The following is a 24,079-nucleotide window of genomic DNA, read 5'->3' on the forward strand; positions in this document are numbered from 1 at the left end:
ACACACACACACACACACACACACACACACACACACACACACACACACACACACACACACACACACACACATGCTCATTCCTTTTGTGCATTAGCTAAATGCTGTCCGTCCTAATAAGCCATCTGATTGTTTTTCTTTTTAAAAGACGAGTTAAAGCTAATTTTAAAGTATTCATTTAAACTGGTGCAAGACTTGCTAATTGGGGAAGGAAAAATCAAGGCTTTTCATATTCCTTTCTGCAGGGCTTGTTTTATTTCCAAAAATCACAAACTGAATACTAGAACAAATCAGGCTTGTCTTGTGACATCAGATCACTTGTGTAATAGACAGGAACTTGGAAATCCTTTCCATGCTAGAACACCTTCACACCTTGTCACAATGGCCACTTAATCAGGATTGGGGGCCACATTGCACTAAGTGCTGTACAAACACAGAGGTGTAATAAGTAGGTATAATAACTTTTCATCAGTAGATCTCAAAGCACTTTACAAAGGAGGTCAGGAACTCTTCCCCCCCCCCCCCCCCATCCCCCTTTGTTTTTTAAACAGATGGGAAAACTGTAACACAAAGAGGCAACGTGACTTACTTAGGGTCACCCTACTGGTCAGTGGCAAACCTGGGAATAGAATCCAGCTCTCTTGAGTCCCCATTCAGTACTCCTATCCACTAGTAGACCACACTGCCTCTCCTGCCTGTCAAGGGACAGTGGTAAAGATTCACAGCAAGCACTTAAAGTGAAGGATGTGGTCTGCTGTATCTAGGATATGGTGATCATCTCTTTGTAGGAGCATTCCCACAGGAACTTTCTAACCATGACAGAACAGTATCTCTCACCCCGAGACTACTTAGTTTCTTTAATAGCCTTTTATGAAGATCTTTGTCAAATGCTTTTCAAAAGTTTGAATACATGACATCAGTGAGTTTTCCTTTATTTGCTGTTTTGGTAGTCTGCTCAGAGAATCCTACTGGATTAGAGGTGCACAATTTTCCTTCACAAGAAGCTATGCTGATTTGTCCTTATGTCATCTTCATCTAGGTGTTTTGTTGTTCTATGTTGTAATTATCAACCAGCAATGGATGAAATATGAAATTTGGAATGATGCAGAAAATATCTGGGAGATGACTTCAGTTATTACCGCTATGTTTTTTCTTAGATTCAGAACCAGATTCTTAGCTGGTGTAAATCAGCATTGCTCCATGGATTTCAATGCTGGCCCTCAGTGCGCTACTTAATATAATTTGAGATGAAAAAGAATTGTGCGGTAGAGTCCAACTTAACGTCAGTGATGTCACGTTGGCAGGACAAAGCGAGTAAGCAGCCGCCTGAGACACTTCATCTGATACATTCATACTGGAATGTCATGTCTGTTGTAGCATTTCAAACAAATGCACATTTCTTTTGCTGCATGTGTGTGTTGTGTATTTATGCATGATGGAGGGATTTTAAAAAGCACTCAACATTGACCTAATTCTGCTGTCATTGAAGTCAGTGGAGTTTCACTACTGACTTCACTGGGAACAGTTTTAGGGTACCATTGATTCAGGATAGAGTTAGGCCAACGTTGAGTGCTTTTGAAAATCCCACTCTTTAGAATTTAACGTGGTACAAATTTTCCTGCAGCCGTTATTCTTGCTAATTGGATACAGTGGCATCTGTGGAACTTTCCTGTGTCCGTCACAGGTTCTAGCAGTCAAACACAAACACACACTGTGAATTTTAAGCCATGCTCTCATGGTTGGCTTGGCTAGTCTACAAATGCAGAGTGCCATATCAGGGCACTGGTTGGGAGGAAGGATCTGAACTGCTCAGTTCCTGCAGTTACTCAGTAGTTTTTCATTCCCTGTGGGGTTTGTACAATATTGAGAGCTCAGTGGGTGTGACATTGCTGCATCCCTTCCTCCTGGCTTCAGTTGGGAGTAGGGTACAGTTTTCAGTTAGCTTCCCTGCTGGAGCTTCCCTTCTGGCTTTGGTTGCCCTGCTGTCCTGTCTTCATGGGGAAGGCTCAGTGGCTTTTCACACCTCTTACCAGCGTTCCTTCTAGGAACTGCTTGATTTGCGTGTTCTCTTTCAGCTCCTTTCCCCCATTATGGGAACCCAAGAAATTTCCCTCTGTATTCAGCAGTGTCCATCTTATTGTCATGGCCAGGCCATGGGCAGCCAGACCTCGTAGTCAGAGCCTGAGTCTGCAGTCATGAGACAGGAGTCAAGAGACGGTTGGGACAGGATACCAGGAGGTCAGAAGCAGGAGATAAATGAGATCAGAACCACAAGTGGGATGCCAGGGAGCAGGAGCAGGGTGGAGCCCAGTTGTTCGGACAGCTTTCTGTTCCTGTGCTGGCTTAAGTAGGATAGCAGACCAATCAGCTGCTCTGGAACTCCACCAATAGGACTGCAAGGATGGAGCCTCAAACTGGGACTGGTCTTTATGGGGCCCAGGTAAGCAGTTGTCAGCAGGCTGCCAGGTGGAGGGCTGGATTGTGGCTGCCCTCAGGAACCCTGCAGACCCATGCTCTTCTCCACTTCAGCATATTTCTGAGGCTGGCTGGCCGGCCAGCTCCTTCCCACCTGATTTCTCAAGACCTCTTCTGACCTCCCTTTTTTTGACGTTGCTGGACTAAACACTCCTCCAGTGATGCTGTTGCCATATTTACTGGGCCTGTAACCCTATGAGGCTGAGATGCCCTAGATACAGTAGACTAACACAAATTCCCCACTTTTGGGCAAGAACAGGGCTGCCCAGGGAGAGAGGCACAGTGCATAGTGGGGAGTACGCAATGTCCCCTGGACCTTGCCGCACAAGGCGGTGCAGGGGGAGCTTTCTTTGGGGGCAAGAGCCCCAATCCTGTAGTTCACCAATAATGCTTCAGCTAGTTTCTGGTTCTGCTGTGAAATTTTACCCAGCTATTCTCCCAAGCTCTCTGGCTGAGGAGGGGCTGGGACTGCTCTTGAAGGACCCCTCTCAGGGCCTGTTATGGTGAGAAGGAGGAAAACAGAAGATGGGTGTGGTGAAGATGCTACAGGAGCTTCACACTGAGAAGGGGATAAAAAGATGTAGGCAGTTATCATTTGGTGTCCTCGATAATTAAAATGAATCCTCACGAACATGTCATACCTACTCTGTCCATGATACGAAAGCCACGATGCTCTGAGTATCTTTTATTGACGCTCCTTTCAGTGCACTAATTTTAAAAGCTGCCTACGAGACAACAGATGATGCATGATATAGGCACAGGACTGACTCATGAAATTGCTGATGTGTCTGTGGATGAATTACCAAATCTACAAAAGAGAGAGAGAACCTGTATGTGGATGGGAAAGGGGAGCTGAGCTGGCACAGACGCGTAAAGATGACACGCAGATAGTTGTGGATCATTGACCTGGGAGAGTGCTTAGCTTTAGCAGCTAGAAATTCATCCTGGGCTGACCACTGTGCAACCCACTGGTGAGTGTGTGTTGTATCCTCTGCAAATTGCACACAGGAGGACCTATAAGTTTTTGCAGCCCCCATCTACAGAGCCGTGGCTGTTAAACTCAAGCTGTAGTCTCTCATGCTTTTAGTTCTGGAGGTCCCCTGGCCTGTCAGAAAAGAGGGAAGTCATTACAACTGCACCTCTAGGTTTACCAACTGAAGCTCATAATGCTGAGATCTCTCTCTCGCGCACTCTGTCGTTCCCATCTTCTACAAGTTGTCATTCCACATAGTGGGAAAATGAAGATAACTTGGCTACTGTTGTTTGTGCGCCTATTTCTAGCCTCCCTTCTCACTTGTAAGCTAATTTTAGCTCATCCATTCTGCTTCTGTTACCATTTATAAAGCTTAGAATGTCAAACGCAATAGTAAATGAGCAGTATGAAAGTGAAAAGAAAATGCCAGCAAGGCATTTAATAAATGAAACACAGAATTTACGTGGGAGTAAGATTATCTCCAAACATTTTTTAAAAAAACCTCAAACCAACCCCAGAATATTCTTTTCCTACACAAGCAGACTATTTTGCAAATAGAAACTGAGCATGTTGTCTGTGTGAGGTGGGGAAGCGGATATATGGCAGGGTGACTCTCCCGCTTTAAAAAATAATTTTGCACAGTGGTGTAAAATACAATAGATATGAATATTTATCATTTATATTGTGGTAGCACTTATTTGACCACATCTGGGCCCCATTATGCCAAGTGCTGCGCAGGCAAAGAATAAACAGTCCCTGACCCAAGTTTATAGTCTAAAAGTTAGAACAGGTGGAATGGGTTGGGAACAGGGGACAGCTGGCTAACAAAAATAATAGAATGCTTTAGCATAGATGAATACACGCATTAGCTATTGAATTTCTTCCAAACTTCTGTTTATCCTTCATACGCCTGTATAGTGTAAGAAAATCTGGCACTTTTGAAAATTTGCCCTGGCTTGACAGCTCTGGGGGCTCAAGTCCCCCGCACTACTACCTGTGCTTAAATCCTGACCTTGGAGGTACCTACCTCAAGGGATTAGAAGTTGGTTCAGCCATAGTGGGCCATCTGGTTCTTGGCCTCTCTGTTGAGACTGTCAGCTAGGTTGCCCCACACAGTGGATTTTTTTTCACTAGAGGCTTGATTTGAAGTCAGTGGAAGGACTCTGACTTCAGTGGGTTTTGGATCAAGATCAAAGTACTGAAATGTGGCTACCCATTCATTAATACATAGGAGCCACCAGCCAGCAATCCTATGGTGGCGGTAATTTTCTGCTCTGTACTGGACTAGAATAAAACAGCCAGTCTAGAAGTTAGCTATTCAGTCTCTGAAATCCAACCACCAGAGAGCGATCAAACCAGCAGATCCAGGGTGTACTATCTCAGTTCTTAATCACAATGACTACGTTAACAAGGCCAACAGACAACTCTCTGACAGCACCTACTATAAAGAACTAAAAGAGCACCCGACACCACAACAGTCAGAAATTTAAAGATACCATGAAATCCTTCCCAAACAACTCCAAGAAAAACTCTACCATCCCATCCCATCCCACACGAACCCACCCCAGAGACCTTCTGCATTCTTCCCAAGATACACAAACAAGGGAACCCAGGCAAGACCCATCATGTTAGACCACAGCACTCTTACAGAAGGAATATCAGGACTCATAGAAACCATCCTCAGACTACTCACCACACAAAGGGCCAGGTTGCTCCAAGACATTACTGACTTCCTCCAGAAACTAACAACCTCCTCTAGAACGCCATCCTTGCCACGATGGATGTCATCTCTCTATGCACCAACATTCCTCACCATGACAGCATTGCTGCCTGCCTCATGTACTTACAAGATAACATACTGTGCTAAAAAATTCACCCAAAAATATTGCCAGGCTCACCCATTTCATCCTCATCAACAACTTCACATTTAACAGCAAACATTTTGTCCAAACCATGGGAACAGCCCAGGTACTCGGATAACTTCCCAATATACCAACCTCTTCATGGGCCACCCTGAGGAAGAATTTTTGGATAAATGTACCATGAAACCAATTATATACTTAAGATAAATACGATGATCTTTTCATCCTCTGGACAGAAAACCTAAATTCCTTGATAGATTTCTGGACACCAAAATTAGTTTCAACAATGAAACTCTACAAATACATACAAGAAACCCACAGATCATCAAACTTACTTTCAGAGATCCAGCAACCACCCCAGACATACCAAAAAATCTGTTATCTACAGCCAGGCACTCAAATACCACAGAATTTTCTCCAAAGTAGTAGTACAGGATTCACATTCAAACACAATTAAACCCACCTTCAGTAAATAAGGACACTCCACCAGAGAAGTGTATCACATCATGGAAATGATCACGCAAATAGAACCAGGAGAACCTGCTTCAATACAGAAGCACTGACCATACACTCCTAGTTGTCACCTGTCACTCAACACTGGAACCCGTACAGGGTGTTGTCAGACAATTACAACCCATATTTGAAGGGGGAGCACATCCTGAAAATATCTTTCCTGAACCCTTCTTCTGGCCTTCAGACACCTCCCCACCCCCACAACCGTACCAAGCTCATCATCAGAAGCAAGCTTCCCACAGACCAGCGCACACCAACTCAAAGTGGTATCAGACTCTGACAGAACAACAAATGCAAAATCTGTAGAAATATCTCCACTGCTTTGATGATCAAAAACCTCACAACACACCTCTCAAGTTTCTTGGGTCCTACACATGCCTATCACAACATGTGGTGTACTGCATCCAGTGCATTACATTCCCCAACAACAATTATGTGGGTAAAGCCAGACAATCAATACACTCTCAAATGAACTCACACAGAAAAATGTGTCTATTCATTCCCTTTGAAGCACCTGGCATTGGCCGCTGTCGGAAGATAGGATACTGAGCTAGATGGACCATGGGTCTGACCCAATATGGCTGTTCTTATGTTCTTAATGATAAAAGACCAAAACATCATATCACCCATGGGCAAACACTTTTCAGAAAGTGATCACTCCATACTGATCAATACTCATCCTCAAAAGAAGCATGAATAACAACTTAAAAAGACGAGTCTGGGAGCTTAAATTCATAACACTACTGGACACCAAAAATCAAGGATGGGTTTCATGGCTCATTACAACAATTTGTAACACACACCTGCCTACTTACCCTTAATGACTCACTTCAGACTCCTTTTGCATAACAGTCTAACTTTTATTGACCACTCCATTTCAAGTGGCCTCCTACAATGTGTTACCCCTTATGCTTAACAATCTGTCCTAATATGTATTTAGCTCGACACTGATTTCCTTCACCAGACCTGAAGAATAGCTCTGTGTTGCTGTGTTGTTGTTCCTTGATCAACACAAGTTGGTCCATAAAAGATACTCCCCCACATGCCTTCTCGCTCATATTGTGGGACCAACCCGGCTACCTCAACACTGTGAACCATCTAGAGGTTATAACTGCCAACCTAGGGGTTGAAAGTTTTGAGTCTCATTTGCAGTCCCCTAAACCACTCAGTTCCCCTTTTTAAAAGCTGTGGTGTGTTTATTATGTGTAGCAGAATAGCACTCAGAGGCCTCAGTTGAAATCGGGGCTCTGTTGTATACATATATAGTAAGCAGTAGTAACTGCCCCTAAGAACTTACAGGAACAGTAGACAAGACAGTGAAAGGGTGGGCAGGGAAACGGAGTGAAAGAGACAAGTTTGAGGTCACATGGTCAGTGGTTGAGTCAGGAATTGCATCTAGAACTCCTGTCCAGTGCACCATCTACTAGACAACACTGCCTCTCCTGCTAGTATTTTACTTCCGCTCTTTGCACTGTTTTGTTTCTTCTCCATACGCACTGTAGGTCTGAATGCATTTTAATAACGTTAAATGTAAAAGATATCAAGATTTAAGATTTATTGTAGGTAACAATGTGTCCCGGGCTGCCGTATAGTTGAGGAGTGCAGTGCAGAGAGGCAGGCATTCTGGGCACAGTGTGGAAAATTGGCTCTTTATAGGGTTTGTCTTCAAGGAGACTTACCAAATGGCCTTGTCATCAGTACACGCACATTATTTGAGAGAGAGCTGGTGATTTAATGTGCCCATAAGGTGGAAGTTGGGCTGTAACCTTGGCTTGCCTAACAGGCATGTAAAGGGACATTTTAAAGGCAGGTTGAAAGGAAATAGTCAATGGAAAGTTATAGCCAAGCTAAGTGATATAGAGCAGGACAAGAGAAGCTCTGCTTCTATATCTGTGTAAATATATTTTGTTGTTGAGCAATCTTATTATCTTCCCTGTTTTAGTGCCTCAATAACAATACTTTGTCCTTATCTAGTGCCTTTTGTATGAAGATCACAAAGCACACATCGTTATGTTCAGCAACACTCTGCAACATAGCTATTATTACTCCCATTTTACACATGGGTAAACTGAGTCACAAAAAGGGTTACGTGACAAGGTCACGTATCAAGTTAACGGCCGAGCCAGGAATTAAATTCAGGAGCCCAGTCTAGTCCCTAGCTCTAACCACTGGGGCACAATGGCTTTTGATATGTAAGCTCTTGGAAAAAGGGACTGCCTCTTCATTATGTGTCCATAGGGGCCCAGCACACTGGGGCCTCGACCCTGAATGAGGTTCTAGTTACTACAGTATTACTGCTGCAGGTAACGTGTACACCTATGGTGCCACTGATCACATCAAGCTGTAGCAAAACTTGGCTTCTTATCATGATCTCACATTCCAAAATTGCTTTCACCGGGCCATTGAGCTAGAGACAGAGTACATTGCTAATGGTTCTGGGAGATTATATTCTGCCACTTCTGTGGACCGCAGTGAGAGAGTATGGCAGTAATGGTAGCCACTGCCCACAGACATAGTCTCATTCAGGCTGTTTGAAGGCCTGCAGGAAACGGAGTGGGGGAGGCAAAGCTGGAGTGAAGGAGATGGTTTTAGAAACGAGTGCTGTGGGATTGTTCAGTTTATTTGTTCCCTCGAAGATGTGCAATGCCAGGCAGCAGCTTCCTCGGAGATCATAAGGCGATGTAGGTCAGAGAGTCCCTCCTATCTGTCAATTGAAGGACACTGCAGAATGCCTGTAACTTGGATGCATTCCTCCAAAACAAAGACATAAAAAGACAGCGTAGACGTTGTGCATTTAACTGCTGCAGGCCATGGGATGTGTGCCATGATTAAAATCTCATCGTTGGGTTTTCAAACCTGCTGGATGGAGGCGGGAAGGGGGTGAGAGGGCTTGTCAAGGGACACACAGCAAAGAGGGACTGCTCCATTGCTAAAACTTTTCAACTACTTTGTTGGACAGATAGAAGTGATGTATCCCAAGAAAATATGGGAGGAGATGTTCCATTCTCTTCTGCAGTCACTGACTTCCCAAAAATTTGTCACAGTCTGAACTAAGTCTGAATTAAGTGACCAGTTACCCCATGCCCCCACCCCCAGCTTGCTAAACTTCGAATGCCGTTTTTGAAAGACACTTGTAATTCCCCCCCTATTCCCTAAAGTAGTGAGAGCTTTACAGCATTACTAGGTGAATATAGATTTTAGTATTACATGAGCAGTAGTTGTGGCTTGCAGTTGCATGAATGACATGGAGTCTCTGAGGTAAACTAATCCAACTTGCTGTCAATTATCTTTGCTAGCAAGACAAGGTTGCCTTGTCTTTGGGCGGTAAGCAGTTCTCTGTGCATTGTGAACACATGTACACTCCCTCTCCCCTGGCCACCTCCCCCAAAATAGCTCTGGTTTCCTCGGTAAGTTGTAGTCATGTTGCTCTGAAACATCTTGGTGTTGAGAGCTGACAGCTCGTTTTGTTATGCTAGGCTTTTCAATCCCCATCTCGAGAATCCATGGTTCCAGCAAGTTTGGCTGCTCAGTCCTGACCCAAGAATATGCCAGTGTAATATTAATACTCAAGACCAGACTAAACAAAAACAGTGATTTTTAGCTTCTCTGCCATTTTCTCCTTAGAGTTAAAACTTTCTTTGTGAGGTAACTGAGCCTGAAGAACATCCCACATGCAGGGAAGGTGCCAAAATCTGGAGATTATTAAAATGAACAGCAAAGTTGAAATGAAGAATTTGTTTAATATCCCAATGTATGGGCTGGTTGCTCATTAACTAGAGAGTTGGGTGTGTTTGATAGACCTAAGTTCTAACTTTGAAATATATGTATATATTTCCACCCTATGAAATCCACTGGCATTTCCCAGTTCAGTAAAAATGTCCTAAACCATATCATGTAATGTCCCTGATACTACATGGTTGTCTTCAAATTCGATATGGTCCAGTGGATTTTATTTTATCCCATCATGAACCATTTACTACATCACGAAGCATGGGGTAGGAAACAAACTGCTCTGCATTTCTCAGACCACTGTACAATGGCAGCTGCTTCCGGCCCAGGTCAACAGTGACCAAAAGTGTAACCATCTGACGTCTGTTCAAGGACTTCTGTGGGATGAGTTTGGTAATCTTCATTGAGTTTCCAGTGAAAAGGCCTCCCTTATCACAAAAAAGAAAAACAACTCTGCAGCTGGGACAGCGACTGACCCTTCTACTGTGAGTCTCAGGAGAGACGTGTTGTGACCATTAGGCCTACAACAGAGGCCAAGAATTTGCATTAGCATGGAGCGTAAACTACCTTCTCAGGCAGGGATCTGAATCTTGGATGCTATTGTTCCAGCCCCTGATCCACCGGAGCAAGTCACTTCCCCTCTTTGTGCCTCGGTTTCTCCATCAGCAAAACAGGGATAATAATGCTTTAGCCACTTTCTGTAAAGTAATTAGAGATCTATAGATGCAAAGTTCTCAGCTGTTGTTAAATGTACTCCTTATTGGTCAGACTGGAGGCAAATAGACAGAGCAATGCCGTGAGAGCTTACATAGCCACTGCTTGTGCTACATGCTGCTTTGTGGGTAAGAGAAAAGTTCTAGAGGGGTAGCCGTGTTAGTCTGTATACAGCAAAAACAACGAGAGTCCTGTAGCACTTTAAAGACTAACAAATTTAATTTCTGCAGGCATAAGCTTTCGTGGGCTGTAACCTTTGTCAGTTACAGCCCACGAAAGCTTATGCCTGCAGAAATTAAATTTGTTAGTCTTTAAAGTGCTACAGGACTGTGGATAAGAGAGTTAAGCTTGCAGGGTTGCCAATCCAGCGTCTTGTATGAGTATTAAATCCCCACCCAGAAGGATCCTCTCCCAGTTCATGGATGAATGCTTACTCCCTCGAGAGTATCTTTAGTGTTGATATTGGGTATATTCATTTGCAAGGTTTTAAGAGTGGCATTTCTTTCCCCCTGTGATTTTGTTTGTTTGTTTTTAATTCCCAGTTAAAACTTCTTTACAGCTTGCTAACATTCTCCTTATGTCCTTGTGGGCTGTGAAAATCATAAATTAAGCTCATCTTTCTGAAACGAGCAGTAGTCTGTTTTGTGGCTGTAGAAGCTAATTACTGGGTTATTGTTTCTAGCAGTGTTAATCCAAACTTCATTTTCCTGTTAATAGTCCATCTTGCCAGGGTAGATTGTTTTTTTATCATTCTGAATATTTGCAGTGAAAACTGCTCAGAGGTGTAACCAATGACTCCGTGACATTTTGAGCAGTGGTGAAGCTGAAGAATATGGTTGAGAAATGAAATGATACAGCTCTACTGATCACTCCACTTGAATTTGCTGGAGGAAATTGAATTGGGCATACTCCTGATAAATAGCCCTCTGATTAAAATCAAGCAAAGGGAAGTTGCAGGGATTGTTGCTGAACTTTTTCATCTGGTGCCTAGAGAGAACATAAAAGAACATGGGATTGTGTTGTGTACTTATAGCCTGAGTAAGAGCCCTTGTTTTTATAGGATGATGTGGGAGCAGGGAGGAATAGCATCAGGTTTTTTTCCCATGGTAATTTGAGTTTTAACGAGAGGAGTGGCCACCAATCTCAAATTCATGGGAAGCCTGCTATATTGAGTTTAGACTCAAAACTCACTGGAAAAGTCATTGAAAGTTTGTCAAAGATTATAGCATTTCATGTGAATTTAGGGTCAGTTCCTCATTCCCGCTTCTGTGGTTCTCCTTAAAACTTTTCTCTGCCATGATGACTACAAAAAAACTCAACAGTGGCTAGGTGGCTGGTTTGCTATGACCACAGTTCTAATGACTATACATCTCATTGTTTCATAGGGGGGAAACAATCTGTTTGTTGTATCCATCTGTTGTCTATATTCTTTAACACTGAAACTATAAACTGCTCTAGATGGGAACTGTCTCTGTTGTGTTTGAACACTGCCTAGCACAACGGGGTCCTAGCCTCTAGGGGTGCTGCTGTAATACAAACAAATAATAATTATTGATAGGTTTCCACTGAGCTTCACTTTCCGTTTGGAGGGTTAGAATCTAAAGCTCAATGAGAAACTTATGGAGAGTAAACCCTTCTGAACTGAAATGGAAGCTGTTTGCCTGAATTGCTGCGAGATGAAGCAGCCCACATTAAGGACCACTCCAGATAGTGCTACGAAAGTGGGGGGACTCTGAGCTTCATTCCTAGCTACCACAGCAAACAGGTTAGTGTCTTCAAGTATGGGGTTGAATTTGTGGGAAAAGAGACCCTCAGTGGTAGGTCCTGTTCTTTTTCCATTTGATCTGTTTCTCCATTACTTTTTTGGGGGTCTGTTTCTCTTATATTTATCTAGATAGTTGTATGGTCCTTATCTTCATAGTATCTGATTATTTCACAAACACATGGGACTCTCAGAAGCATGAGGCACAGAGAGATTAAGTGACTCATTCTGGGTTACACAGGAAATCTGTCGCATAGCTGGGAATTGAAACCCAGATTGTCTGACTCCTAGTCCAGGGGCTTAGCCATCCTCCTCTCTAGATACACGCAACATACTCCTCCAGAGGCTCATGCTGAGATTTATTAACGAATTAACAAATGTGGAAATTTTTGTTTCTTTTTTCCTTTTCTTTCTTTCTCCCTCTTTAAAAAAGTCTGTGCTGAAACCCAGTCTGGTGGCTGTCCATGAAGCTGTCATTCACACAACCCAGGACATTATGAACCAATAAAAATTTTGGAGAGTGAGAAGAGGGCAAATCTACATAAGTTGATTTCTCTGTGCTGCTCTAAACAGCAGGGAGGCTGAAGCTATGAGAACAGACCATTATTTAAAATGGTGTGAAAGTTGCTTGCTTGTTTCTCCCTCTGCCTGTGGATGTGTTCCTTCACTGAGGACTCACCATCACCAGCTGATGGCTACCATCACCACTGCTGAAGAGAAGAGGAAAGAACATGCTGCTGGTACTGCCATGGCTTTTGCCTGAATTTACCGGGCATGCAGAGAGCAGGTGTCTCCAGTTGAGGTGCCGCTCTTGTTCATAATGTCTGTTTAACCTATTTCCCCTGCCTACTTTTAAATCTTTTTGCAGCTAGTCTCATCAGTCACCCACAACTCATATATCCAGCAAACAGCCCTCACGGTAACAATACTTTCCCTTTATATAGCAGCATCCTTCTGAGGATCTCAGTGTTTTGCACGTCTGAATTCCTATCCCAACCCATCTGTGCTGTAGATATGTGTTGTCCTCATTTTGCAGATGGAGACCGTGAGGCATAAAGATATGAAGCCACTTGATTAGGATTATACAGCAAGTCAGTGGCAAAGTCAGGGGTATGGAACCCAGGTCCCCTGTATGTTTTAATCATAAGACTCAAATACTTCCAGTTTTCTCCAGTGTCGTCTTGTTCCTTTCCCTGCTCTTCTCCCAGTATACCCACTGAGCAGTCCTGACCCAGGCACTCACTGGCAAGACAGTAATGTAAGGAGAACTCTGGAGGCATTTCGTTCCAAAGTTCGATGGATTCTGGCAGATCTGTTGGCAAGATGCGACTGTTTTGACAACATTGTTGGCGGAATCTGCGCATTATTGCTTTGTGAAGTGTTGCAAGCAAGCTAAGTAAATAAGATCTGTCATGAGGTTTGCAGTGGAAGGGGGAAGAGTAGGTGGTTTTGTTTAAAATACTCCCATTACAGTCAGTTAACCTCTATGTTACCTAAATGAAAATTATGTAAACCTGAAATTTTCACTGATCAGGTTGCCTAGGAACAGGCGGTCGGTTTTCATAAGACAATGAATACACAGTCACTGATAGGGCTATTAGGAACAGAGGCATTTAGCCGTATTATTCTACATCCCTGGTTTTGTCTGGTGTAATTACCTGTTTTCACGTAGGAAGCACGCCCACCTGTGCCTGCTCATTCAAGTAGCGGGGCTTGTGGAAAAGATGTTCCCCTGCTTAAAGTAAACCCGCCAGCCCAATTTGAATATGCTAACCAGTCCCACTTCCGTTCTTCATTGCTGCGGGTTGGAGGTCGGTGCGTTCGATCCATGATCAGAATAGATGATGCTTTTATCATTTGCGTTATGATCGTGATAAGAGGCCACAACCAAGATCAGGGCCCTATTGTAAGAAACAATCCCTGCCTAGAAGAATTTATATTCTACATAGACAGGTTCAGACAAAGGGTGGGAAGGGAGACAGAGAATTCATTGAGAGGTGAAGGGTCTTACCTAAGGATCAAGTCAGTGGCAGAGCCCAGGCCTAGAACCCAAGTCTTCTGATTCCTAATCCCAGGCCTTATCCACTGGCTTTGTTCTGATGCATGAGAGAAGATTCTGTTCTTAAACTCATACCATCAAAGCATCACTGTACTCTCTTGGTTATACTCATGATTGTAAGATTTTAAAAAGTTATTAGAGACTTTCATATAATTAAAATGGTATTAAGAAACTTCAAAAGATAAAGGAAGTAACTGGAAGTGAAAGAATGTGGATCATTTACTGGTAGAATATAAAGAAATTCCTCTGCTGGGTAGAAATATTGATTCTTTATTTCCATTTAAAATGGAACTTTCTGTAATGATCACCAATAGTCATTTTCTGTTTTCACTTGTAATAGAACTGTGCCAATGACTTTCCTTCATCCATTCCATGCCTGCAAAGAATCATCTGAGAGTAAACAGAGCGTAGGTTTTTGTTTCAGAAACAGGACAACTTATTAAACCTGCATTTTATAATTTTAATGGAGTTTTGCTATGTGTTTAAAGCAACATGCACATATTTATTCTTTTTAAGCCCTATTTTTAAAGTTCACATATGGGGGGAAAAACAAAGCTAAAAATAATTTTTCCCCTTTATTTAGCTCAGTTCTGCATTTGACATTTACATGGAATTCATTTGCATCTCATTTGTACATGTTTCTGCTCAATAGGTAGAATGTAAGAAAGCACAACCTAAAGAAGTGATGTTTCCACCAGGGACAAGAGGAAGGGCACGAGGATTACCGTATACCATGGACGCTTTTATGCTAGGGATGGGAATGTTGGGTAAGTGTGAAATAGCCATGGAACTACTGAAAGATCAAACATCTGCCTGTGTTGTCTTCCCCACTGTGAACATTTAAAGGTGCAGAGGCGCTTAAATTACTGCGTTTGCGCACAGTGTGCAACTCTCAAATTTAAACGGTGGGAGTGGGGAAATAATCCTGTCTATGGTAAATGATTAACTATTTTTTTCTTCCTGGGATATCAAAATTTGCATTTAAATGGATGTTTTAAATAGCCTGTTTTACTCTTATTCACAAAAATAGAATGATGAAAGATGCAGCATGTTCATTCTGACTAAAAATGATCTCTTTTCCTTTTTAGAGGAATTGAGTCACACATTATTCCCCTTCTCTTAAATATGTCTTTGACAGTTCTGCATAGATAATTGAAAATCTTGCAGCTTTAAATGGCGTGCAAGATGGAGAAAGCAGAGGAGATGCATAATAGTGCAGGTCGCAACAATAATTACAAGTTTCAAGGAGACAGAAAGGTATTTTAGTTCGGAGTATTGTGTCCAGAAAATACTAATTAAATGGGATAAATGATATTTAATGGCAAAATTCTATTTGTTCAGGATGTCTTTTAGTTATAATTGGTTCTCATTTGTTTCTGCCTAGGTAGTTTCTTCTTTCTATATAATCAGACAACCTTTTTATATGCTTTCTTCAGAGTTACCGAGTCAGGATGCAGCACATCCATTGCCAGCATATTTTTAAAAAACATACTTTGTTGCTCAATCTCCTCATCCTGCACCCCTTTGTATTATTAAACGTTTCCTTGGTTGACACCTGCTGCGTTCACAGAGTGAGGGCATTTGAATTTGTTTCCTAGGCAGAACTGAGTCTTTCTTGTACTAACTAGTCAAAAGTCCCAAGTTCCAAAACTGTGATTTTTCTTTTCCCTACTCCTTCCCTTAGCTGGTGGGTTAACCACTAATACTTAATGATGGGAAATTATGGGAAAAGGGAATTAGCAAAGCTAAGACCCCTATTGGAGAATGTGTGGGCATTGCCTAGCTCACCCAGCAGGCCAGTGGTACAGCCAGGAATAGAGCCCAGGTCTCCTGAGTCCCAATCCAATGCTCTTTCATCAGTAGATCCCAAAGCATTTTACAAAGGAGGTACAAATGGCACCGTTATCCCCATCATATAGATGGGGAAACTGAGGCACAGAGCGGGACAGTAACTTGCTCAGCATGCCAAGGACAGAGCCAGGAGTAGAGCCCAGGTCTCCTGAGTCCCAGTGCTGTCTGGGTTCTATCCATGAGGCCACACTGCCTCTATTACCTACAGACCTGAAACCTTTTCTCTCCTCCTTTCTTTCCCACTCAGGGCTTGTCTACACTTACCTCTGAGATTCGGCGGCAGTCGACCGGAGTTACACAAGCTACGCAAAAAACTTGCGTAACTCCCATCGACTTCTCTGCTTCTGTTCTGCACGCCGTCTTCACTGCACTGCGCCGCTTGAGAAGGTGGTCTTAATACGTTGATTTCTGGATCAACTGAGCGGGCCCTCACTGACCACTCAGTCGATCCAGAGAAGTCAATCTGACGGAGGCGTAGCCATAGCCTCAGTGTTGTTCTGTGGAATTCACCCTGCAGGAGAAAGGGGCGTGTTAAAGCTCTTATGAATCTGCAGAAGATGGGTCCATTCTCTGCTCTTATATCTTCTGTATTGTGTTGTTCTTCCTGCTCCACTAACCAGCCCACAGTCCTGGTGTTTGTTTGAAGAATCAGCTCTCACCATTTTATCATCTGGTTTGAGATTGGGGGGAGGGCATTCTTAGCACCCCTCACTGCTGGAATCTTGTTGTTACCGGAAAATCTCAATTTTCAGTATATTGAGTATATATTGGTAAGTTTTTTAGAAAATGACCAACAAGGACACACACACAAAAAAATAAAAGAACCCTACGTTCATATTTGTTAATTTCATGATTTTAAGCCAACCTCATGACTTTTTGGGGAGGCTGTGTCGCAGGCCCACCAACTGCAATTCCGGGCCCCAAGGAAGAACTGTCAATGGCCCCCCTAAAAACGGGTGGCTGATGTCCAAGCGGGCTTCCACCAGAAATTTCTATTTATTATGTGCCAGGCATGGTTAACATGCATGGTTGCTGAGGAGGTGGTATCTGCTACTCAGATTCCCGGGTCCCTTGGGCTCCCCAGGGAGATTACTGATGAACCCAGGGAGCTGAGTAGCAGACACTGCCTCAGCCAACCGGGAACCTGCATGGCGTATAATAAATAAACTTGGCTCAGGGGAAGGACAGAGAGCGCGAGTGGCGGGGGCCTTAGAGGAAGAGGTGGTGTGGAGGAGAAGAGGATACATATTTATACTCCTATCTTCCTGGGTCCTTTTAAATTGCTGGGCCCCTGGGCAATTGCCTCCCTTCCCACCCCCAGTCGGCGGGCCTGCCCTGACTTGTGAAGCATTGTGAACCATTGAACCGTTGTCAGTAAGAATAATAAATAATGATTGCATTTGTATTGGGGGTGAGCTTAGAAGCCGCGATCTGAAGTTGGAAGCCGCATAACAGCTAAATGGAGCAGGAAGAGATCCCTAATAGCAGGTATTTCGTTCAATGGAAGGAGTTAGGTTAAGGGCACTGGGAAATTTCTCCCCTGCTGTTCAATCAGTGCATGCCGTAGGCTGAAATGCTGGTGCTTCCTGAAACTGTGCTGTGGCTGGCACACAGGTGGGGTGTTGGTATCACCATAAGAGAGGCTTGTTACCTGGGAAACCAATCAGTACAGTGAAAGGAAAACAAACCTACCTGGCTCCTTTTTTCAATTTAGTGATTTGTAAATGATGGCCCCACCCCTTCTCAATCTACTAATTATAAATGCTAAAATCTTCCAAAATTTGGGTGGTGCCTAAAGTTAGGCAGCTAAATAAGGCCCCGAGTCCTTCAATGAGCTGTGAATGGCTGGATCCTTGGCTTCAGTGGAGCACTGCATGGGTTCTTCCCACACGGCGCTCATTGCAGGGTGAAGGTGTAAGGTGGCCTGACTTTTTCCAACTCTGGAGCACACGCAGCAACTCGCATTGAAGTCACCAGAAGTTAGGCATGCTCAATTCCTGTGGAAATCAGGCCATTTAGTGAGTGCCTGAAGTCAGGCACCACCAGACTGCGAAAGGACTTTCCCATGGCATGTGTGTTTACCCTTAATTAGTAGTATTTCAGTTCAGGTTGCTAGAAGCTGGTCTGTTCTTGGATGTATTAGTTCAGTCCCATCAGCTGATCATATTTTATTCTCTCCCATTGCCCCAGCTTCTCTCCCTTAATGTGATTTCAATTTTAGGATTAAATTATTCATCCTGTTCTCGTAAACCCATGTTCATTTCAACTATCTACTGTCATGTTCTTCAGCATTTTTGTCTACAATGGTTTCTAGTTTTTTGTTCAGAGGAGTTGGTGGAATACATCCTTGTTAACCGATTCTCCAAGACAGGACTCAGTCACCTGCATTTAAAATAGACACAGTGGAATTATAGCCTAGGCAAAAACACCAATGGCAAAATTCTCTTTCCAGCTCACTATTGCAAATCCTGACCCTAATGTTCTGTTCTACCTTTGACATCAATGTGAGATCAGTACACGTTGAGTAAGAAGAATGTTCAGAGCCAGAGCCCAGCACAGTGATCAGAAAGGAGAATTTAACCCTGAGGCATGTTATGACTAATTTTCACTAGGGCTATCTCTTTGAATAATGTTGCTTTGAACATTAAAAATAAGAGATGATGAAAGAAACCCTGGGCTAGTACATTTATTTCTGTTGAAAGCAAGCAATATGTATGTATTTTGGCAAATTTTTTTCTTGGCATACAGGTGCCTTTTATGCATGTTCAGTGTATGACTTCATTAGATCATCCAAACTGGTTCTGTTCCACTGGCTTTCTCAGGGCTACTCTTAACATAGTCTTATTAGATTTCAAATTGTGGGGACTTGCTTTGAATGAATGATTGATTCATGTTGAAGGCCAGATACTTAATTATCTGCTCTAGCTATTTTTTCCTTCTTCCCAGTTCCTGATTGTTAAAGTGGCACCATATTAATTAATTAACTGCTAAATAACAAAGCTACAACACATAAATCTAAGATCATCTGAATGACCATTTTAACTCCTCTTTTTCAAGGGTTGCCTGTAAAAGTACACTTCAAGGTTGGAAACTGGGCATGTCAGCAAAAGGCTCAGTGTGCAATTTTTAATTTCCAACCCCTGGCAATGACATAGCAATGACGCCCCATTCCCTGAGAGGAAGAAGGGTGTAATTAACCCATCAAACAATGAGGAATACGAAATAACATATTGCCAGAAGGAGATTTTGAAGTAGCTGAATATTTTGCTAAGATCCCAAGAGACCTTTGTCAGAATTACTCCATTACTAGTTTTAGACATTTAGTTTCACGGAGACTGAGTGAATTGGAACTGCTCTCAAAAGTTTTTATATGGGTCTCCAGAAGCCCTTGTCCAAGGTCACCTTCTCCAGATGCTGCTTGTGGAAAGAAAAGAAAATCCGAAAAAAGAATATACACTAGACGACTTAAAGGAAAGAGCACATAGTGGATTCCCTCAGCGCTATTAAGGAAGTTGGTCTTCTTCATTAATCATTGCCTCCCCGAGGATCCAAGAAGTACATAGGTAGCCATGTTCCATGATCATTGGTTGATTGGGACAAAATCAGAGAGTACTTCTAAAAAGGGGATGTCTACTCTAAGAGCATAGGGGGATTGAGCCTTGTGCCATAGCTGCGTCAGGGCTGTCTCAGTCTTTTTGTCATCCAGTGTAAGGCACACACTCTTCTGGGAGATTAGGAACATTATTCAACAACTCTGCCTAAAGAACAAGTTGGAGCATTTTCAAGCCCAACTCCTACTCCTGCTCCCTAGCCCCCACTACTTCACAGGAAGGAGTAGTGGACTCCGAGACAATCTCTCCAACACAGATGCAGACCCAGCATCAAGTGAGGGTTCAGTTTGGGCCAGTCTCACAAGCAAAAGCCCTGAAAACACAGCAGGAAGCCCATGCCATTGCTTGTGACTTGGATCTGTGCTCCTCACACTTAGTGGTAGTACGCAGGGGCCTTATCTGACTGAAATCAGAGATGACTTGTGCAGGGAGAGCTGGCTTCTAACAACCCTAAAACTTGCAGTGGTCCAGCCAGGCAATCAAGAAGCCACATCCTGTCCAGCCAATGCCCTGTTACCATATCCAGCCAGCAACTCTGAATCATGCAGGGCAACTTTGACCTTTTAATGTAGAGCATACAGATATGACCATGTTCCACTACTTCTGCTTCTCCTGCATTAATTATCTTTCCCAGGTCCCTTCCCATGCCCTCGTCATCCATATCTAAAAAGGCCTAAATTGGGACACACTACTGACAAACCCCTCTCTCCTCCAGCCGTGTCACTCACTGGTAATGCTAAAGCAAGCAGCACCCCGAGTGGCTGTGGAACTTGCTACCACGAGCGACTCAGCTGAGCCTGAGTCTTGCAGGACTCCTCTTTCAGCAAGCCTCCAGGCAGCAATGGGCATCTTTGAAGTGCTGATGTTAATAATAAAGCTAGACCTCTTTAACTTGCAAACCCCTCCAGAGACAGAAATGCTCAGCCCACAAAGTGTATATCCTTGGAATGCTGAAATACCACCTGATGTGAACACCAAATTTCAGAAAGTCTCCAAGAGACTTTTTATATCATTGCACAAGCCAGATTGGAGCTCTGCATTACTGCACATGTTCAATCTAGGTAGGCTGAGCTCATGCATAAAAGAAGCTTGTGCCCTTCAAGGAAAGTCATTCCTTTTTTCCCCATCAGAGTCTGTTTAATAGAGGAGAAGCTGCCTTTGAGGCAGAATTAGCAAAGGGGAACTCTTTATTAGGCATACATTTCCTGGGTGTCTTACAGAGCGTTTAGGAACCTTTCTAGCCTCCCAAATATAGCACCCTTTTGTAGCATTCAGCTTCATCTTAACCAGCCGTAGTCCCCATTCAGTTAATGCTTCCATTTGCCTTGTAACGGGAGGAAGATTGACTGTTTGGACTGAAGAAGGGAGAAGGTGTCTGCTCTGTAGCAGATCTGTTTCTCCGCCATCGCTGCTCCTCAGTACATAATCTCCCCCAGTTCACCATTGAGAATGATCTTTGTTTCGCTATGGGTTCTCAATCTGAGAATCACAGCCACCCGCCCTTTCTGTATGGGCACCCCAAAACTTTTTATTTTCTAATGTGGTACATGATGGAAGAGGTTGAAAGCCATTAATTCACCTATGAGATCACACTGCTCCTCATACACCAGTCATTTGGAGTGGTTGAAGGGTGGCACTGAAAGATGCCTCTCAGTCAGGAATCATCTCCCCTTAATAATAATGCTGCTATGTATAAACATCAGAGGACACGGACCCTTTACAATTTAGCATAGCCACGCAGAATAGAAACACAAGGTGGTGGAGAAATCCTATATTTGTCATGGTTGAAGAGCTTGGAAGAGGGAATGTGCTTTGAAAGAGGTTTTTTCCACAGAGAAGAAAGTGTGAAAGTTCTTCCTGAGCTAAGCAGAGGATGAAAGAAGAGGTGAAGATGTCAAGGAGAGGGATGCGAAGTGCCTTTCATCACAAGGCAGCCTTGAGCAACACCAGCTATTGAATCCAGCTACCTCTTGAGTAGAGCTGCAGCCCATTGCACAATAGGGAGGGAAGCATTTTGGCAAGAGACAAGCAAGCAAGCTATTACAGAAAGCATTGTGCAGTCCTTACTATCCCCCCAGAGATGCAAGGGACTTGATTTTAAGACACATGGCTTATCTACCCGGGAAGGATGAATCACTGAGTTAGCCCTGCTGGGATTTGATCCTGTAATACTAGGTATTTTAAACATAAGACTTAGGCATTGTTTACCTGTGGGATTCTTGCACCAGTGAAGCTGACAGTGCAACCTGCTGGTATAGATGTACTTGCAACGTTATAACAAATGCCTTGCACCATAGTGCAAACCCACTTCTTATACCAATGCAAGACATCTATGAAAGAGATTAGCATCAGCACTGAACTGGTGCAAAATAACTGCAGTGTAGACAAGCACTTTTAGGACTAAGCTATCTCTTCCAGCATCTTAAATCTTAGAGGAATGTATAATTTGTGCTGGCGGCGGTGGTGCCAGAATACCTGCAATTGGATGTCTTCTGTACAGGGCTGTTTTTATAGACCAAAGAAAATGCTTTAAACAACCAATTTGACAGCAGTCCTGCACAACAAGCTGCATAATCAGAAGGTGCTGGGTTAACTCTTCCCTAGATACATCGTATCCTTCAAATAATAACGCAGATAAGCCACTGAGCACTGCTTACTTATGTTGGGGAAACTATAATTTGCTTTTATTGATTTGAACATTTGAATTGATTTTAAAAGCAAGGATCTGCGAGCCCTGACGTGTTCAGACTGTTCACATCTCAACGGTGAGTTTTGTTTATCTTACACTGCCCATCATTCAGGTAAAGAAAGAAAGAAAACTCCCAGGTGCAGCCCTGCTGATTTGTTGATTGTGTGGACACTTTAGTTTGTTTGTTTTGTTTTGTTTTGTTTTGGTGAGAAACTTTAAAACATATTCCTTCTCTTCCTTCCTATTAGACTAAACAAAGTCATGTGTAACATAAATGCCATTTCTTTTTATGAGGCTACTTCTTTTGGGATGGGGTGGATAAATGCCACTCTAGGGAGATGGGGGTTTAGGAAGAGCTCTGGGCCCAGGAAGCCCTGCCACAGTGGCTCTGCTCCACTTGGAGGAGGGCTTAAAAGGAGGCACTGCAGCACAGCACGGCAGCTGGCGAAGTAGACAGACCTGTATTCACTGCTACAGAGGGACTGTAAAGGAGGGTGCATGCCCAGGAGGAGGTCCACTGCAGGAAGCACGGACTCCTTAGCCCACAGAGGCCCATGCGTCGGGTCACAGAGGACAACCACAAGTCATGATGCATCTCAGGGAGGGACAGAGCAGTAGGAAGAGACCAAGGGGAGGTTGTTAACTGGATTGCAGGTAGCAAATGCTGTCCTTACCGGACTCCAGAGGGCCTCTACCTCTCCCTGCAGTTGCTGATGTGGACTCTAACCGCTAGGCCGGGCTCTCCTACTCACATGATGGATATGTGCTCTTGCGGCTAGAGCTGAGGATTGAGAGTCAGGAGCCATAATTGAATGTCGTTTCTCTGACACAGACTCCCTGTGTGATCTTGGGCAAGTCACTGAATCCAGTGTTCCCTGAATGATGGGTCCCGACCCACCAGTGGGTCACCGAAAGGTTCTAGATGAGTTGCCATGCCTCAGTGGGAATATAAAAAAATGGCATATCGCACCCGGCAGCCCTAAACTGCTCATACACGGCGATGCCAGCTACTTTGCAGAAGTCTTCTTGAATAAATCACTTACCTACTCTGTGACTCAATTTCCCCATTCATAAAATGGCTATAATAGCTTCTTTACAGAGCCTTAACAGTTTAATATTTGTAAAGTGCTTTGATATCATCAGCAAACATGTAATTCTAAGTACAAAATTAATATATTATTTCCCATTTATCTTGTCCTCTAAACAAAAATACATGTTTCATCTCTGGTGGGTGCTTTTCTATATAAAGACCACTTGAATTTATTACATAGTGGTGTTTGGCTCTACCGCTGTTCTTCATGTGTTTCCTACAGCTGGAATAGGAAATACTACGCAGTGTAATTGTAATGGCTGGCCAATGTGTCCATATTTATAACCGCGTTATTTGTCTCACTGTGTGTAAAACTAGATGAAATTTTTTGTCACGAACATGTGTTTGTGTGTGTGAAAATACAGATTCAGAAATGTTTAATGAATTCATGTCTGTTTTGCTGAATTGTTTGTGTTGGAAGAAAAATAATTCCGAAGAAATATAAATATTTCCTTTTTGACATTTTTTAAATGAAACGTCTTGAGTTTTTGGAGTGAAACGACTTGGTTTTGCAATTTCCTTCCATTTTATTTACAAAAATGCAAAAACATAAAAGAACCCAACACTTTGTTTTTATTTTGTTTCCATTATGCTAAAATTTTCAAAACATTTTTTTTTTCAGGTCAACCTAAAACAATCTCCCTCCCCCTCCCCCAATAATTTTGGAACTGCCAACAAACCAAAAAAAATCTTTTAGCCACACAATTACATGTGTGGCAGCATTGTGGCAGAGATAAAGACAAACAAATTCACA

General features: G+C 43.1%; 1 protein-coding gene across 12 annotated transcripts in view; it reads left to right on the forward strand.

The window, feature by feature from the left end:
* MSI2 (musashi RNA binding protein 2) overlaps window positions 1-24,079 on the forward strand; it is a 364,912-nt gene that overhangs the window by 270,694 nt on the left and 70,139 nt on the right. For all 12 annotated transcript variants that reach the window (XM_067538055.1, XM_067538053.1, XM_067538056.1 and 9 more), the window contains exon 9: window positions 14,737-14,851. In XM_067538055.1, the coding sequence (XP_067394156.1) occupies window positions 14,737-14,851 (115 nt within the window). The remainder of the gene's footprint in view (window positions 1-14,736; window positions 14,852-24,079) is intronic.

This window comes from Emydura macquarii, unplaced genomic scaffold, assembly GCF_026122565.2.
Source record: "Emydura macquarii macquarii isolate MOO-44397 ecotype Brisbane River unplaced genomic scaffold, CSIRO-AGI_Emac_v2 contig_450, whole genome shotgun sequence".
In the NCBI taxonomy this organism is placed as follows: domain Eukaryota; kingdom Metazoa; phylum Chordata; order Testudines; family Chelidae; genus Emydura; species Emydura macquarii.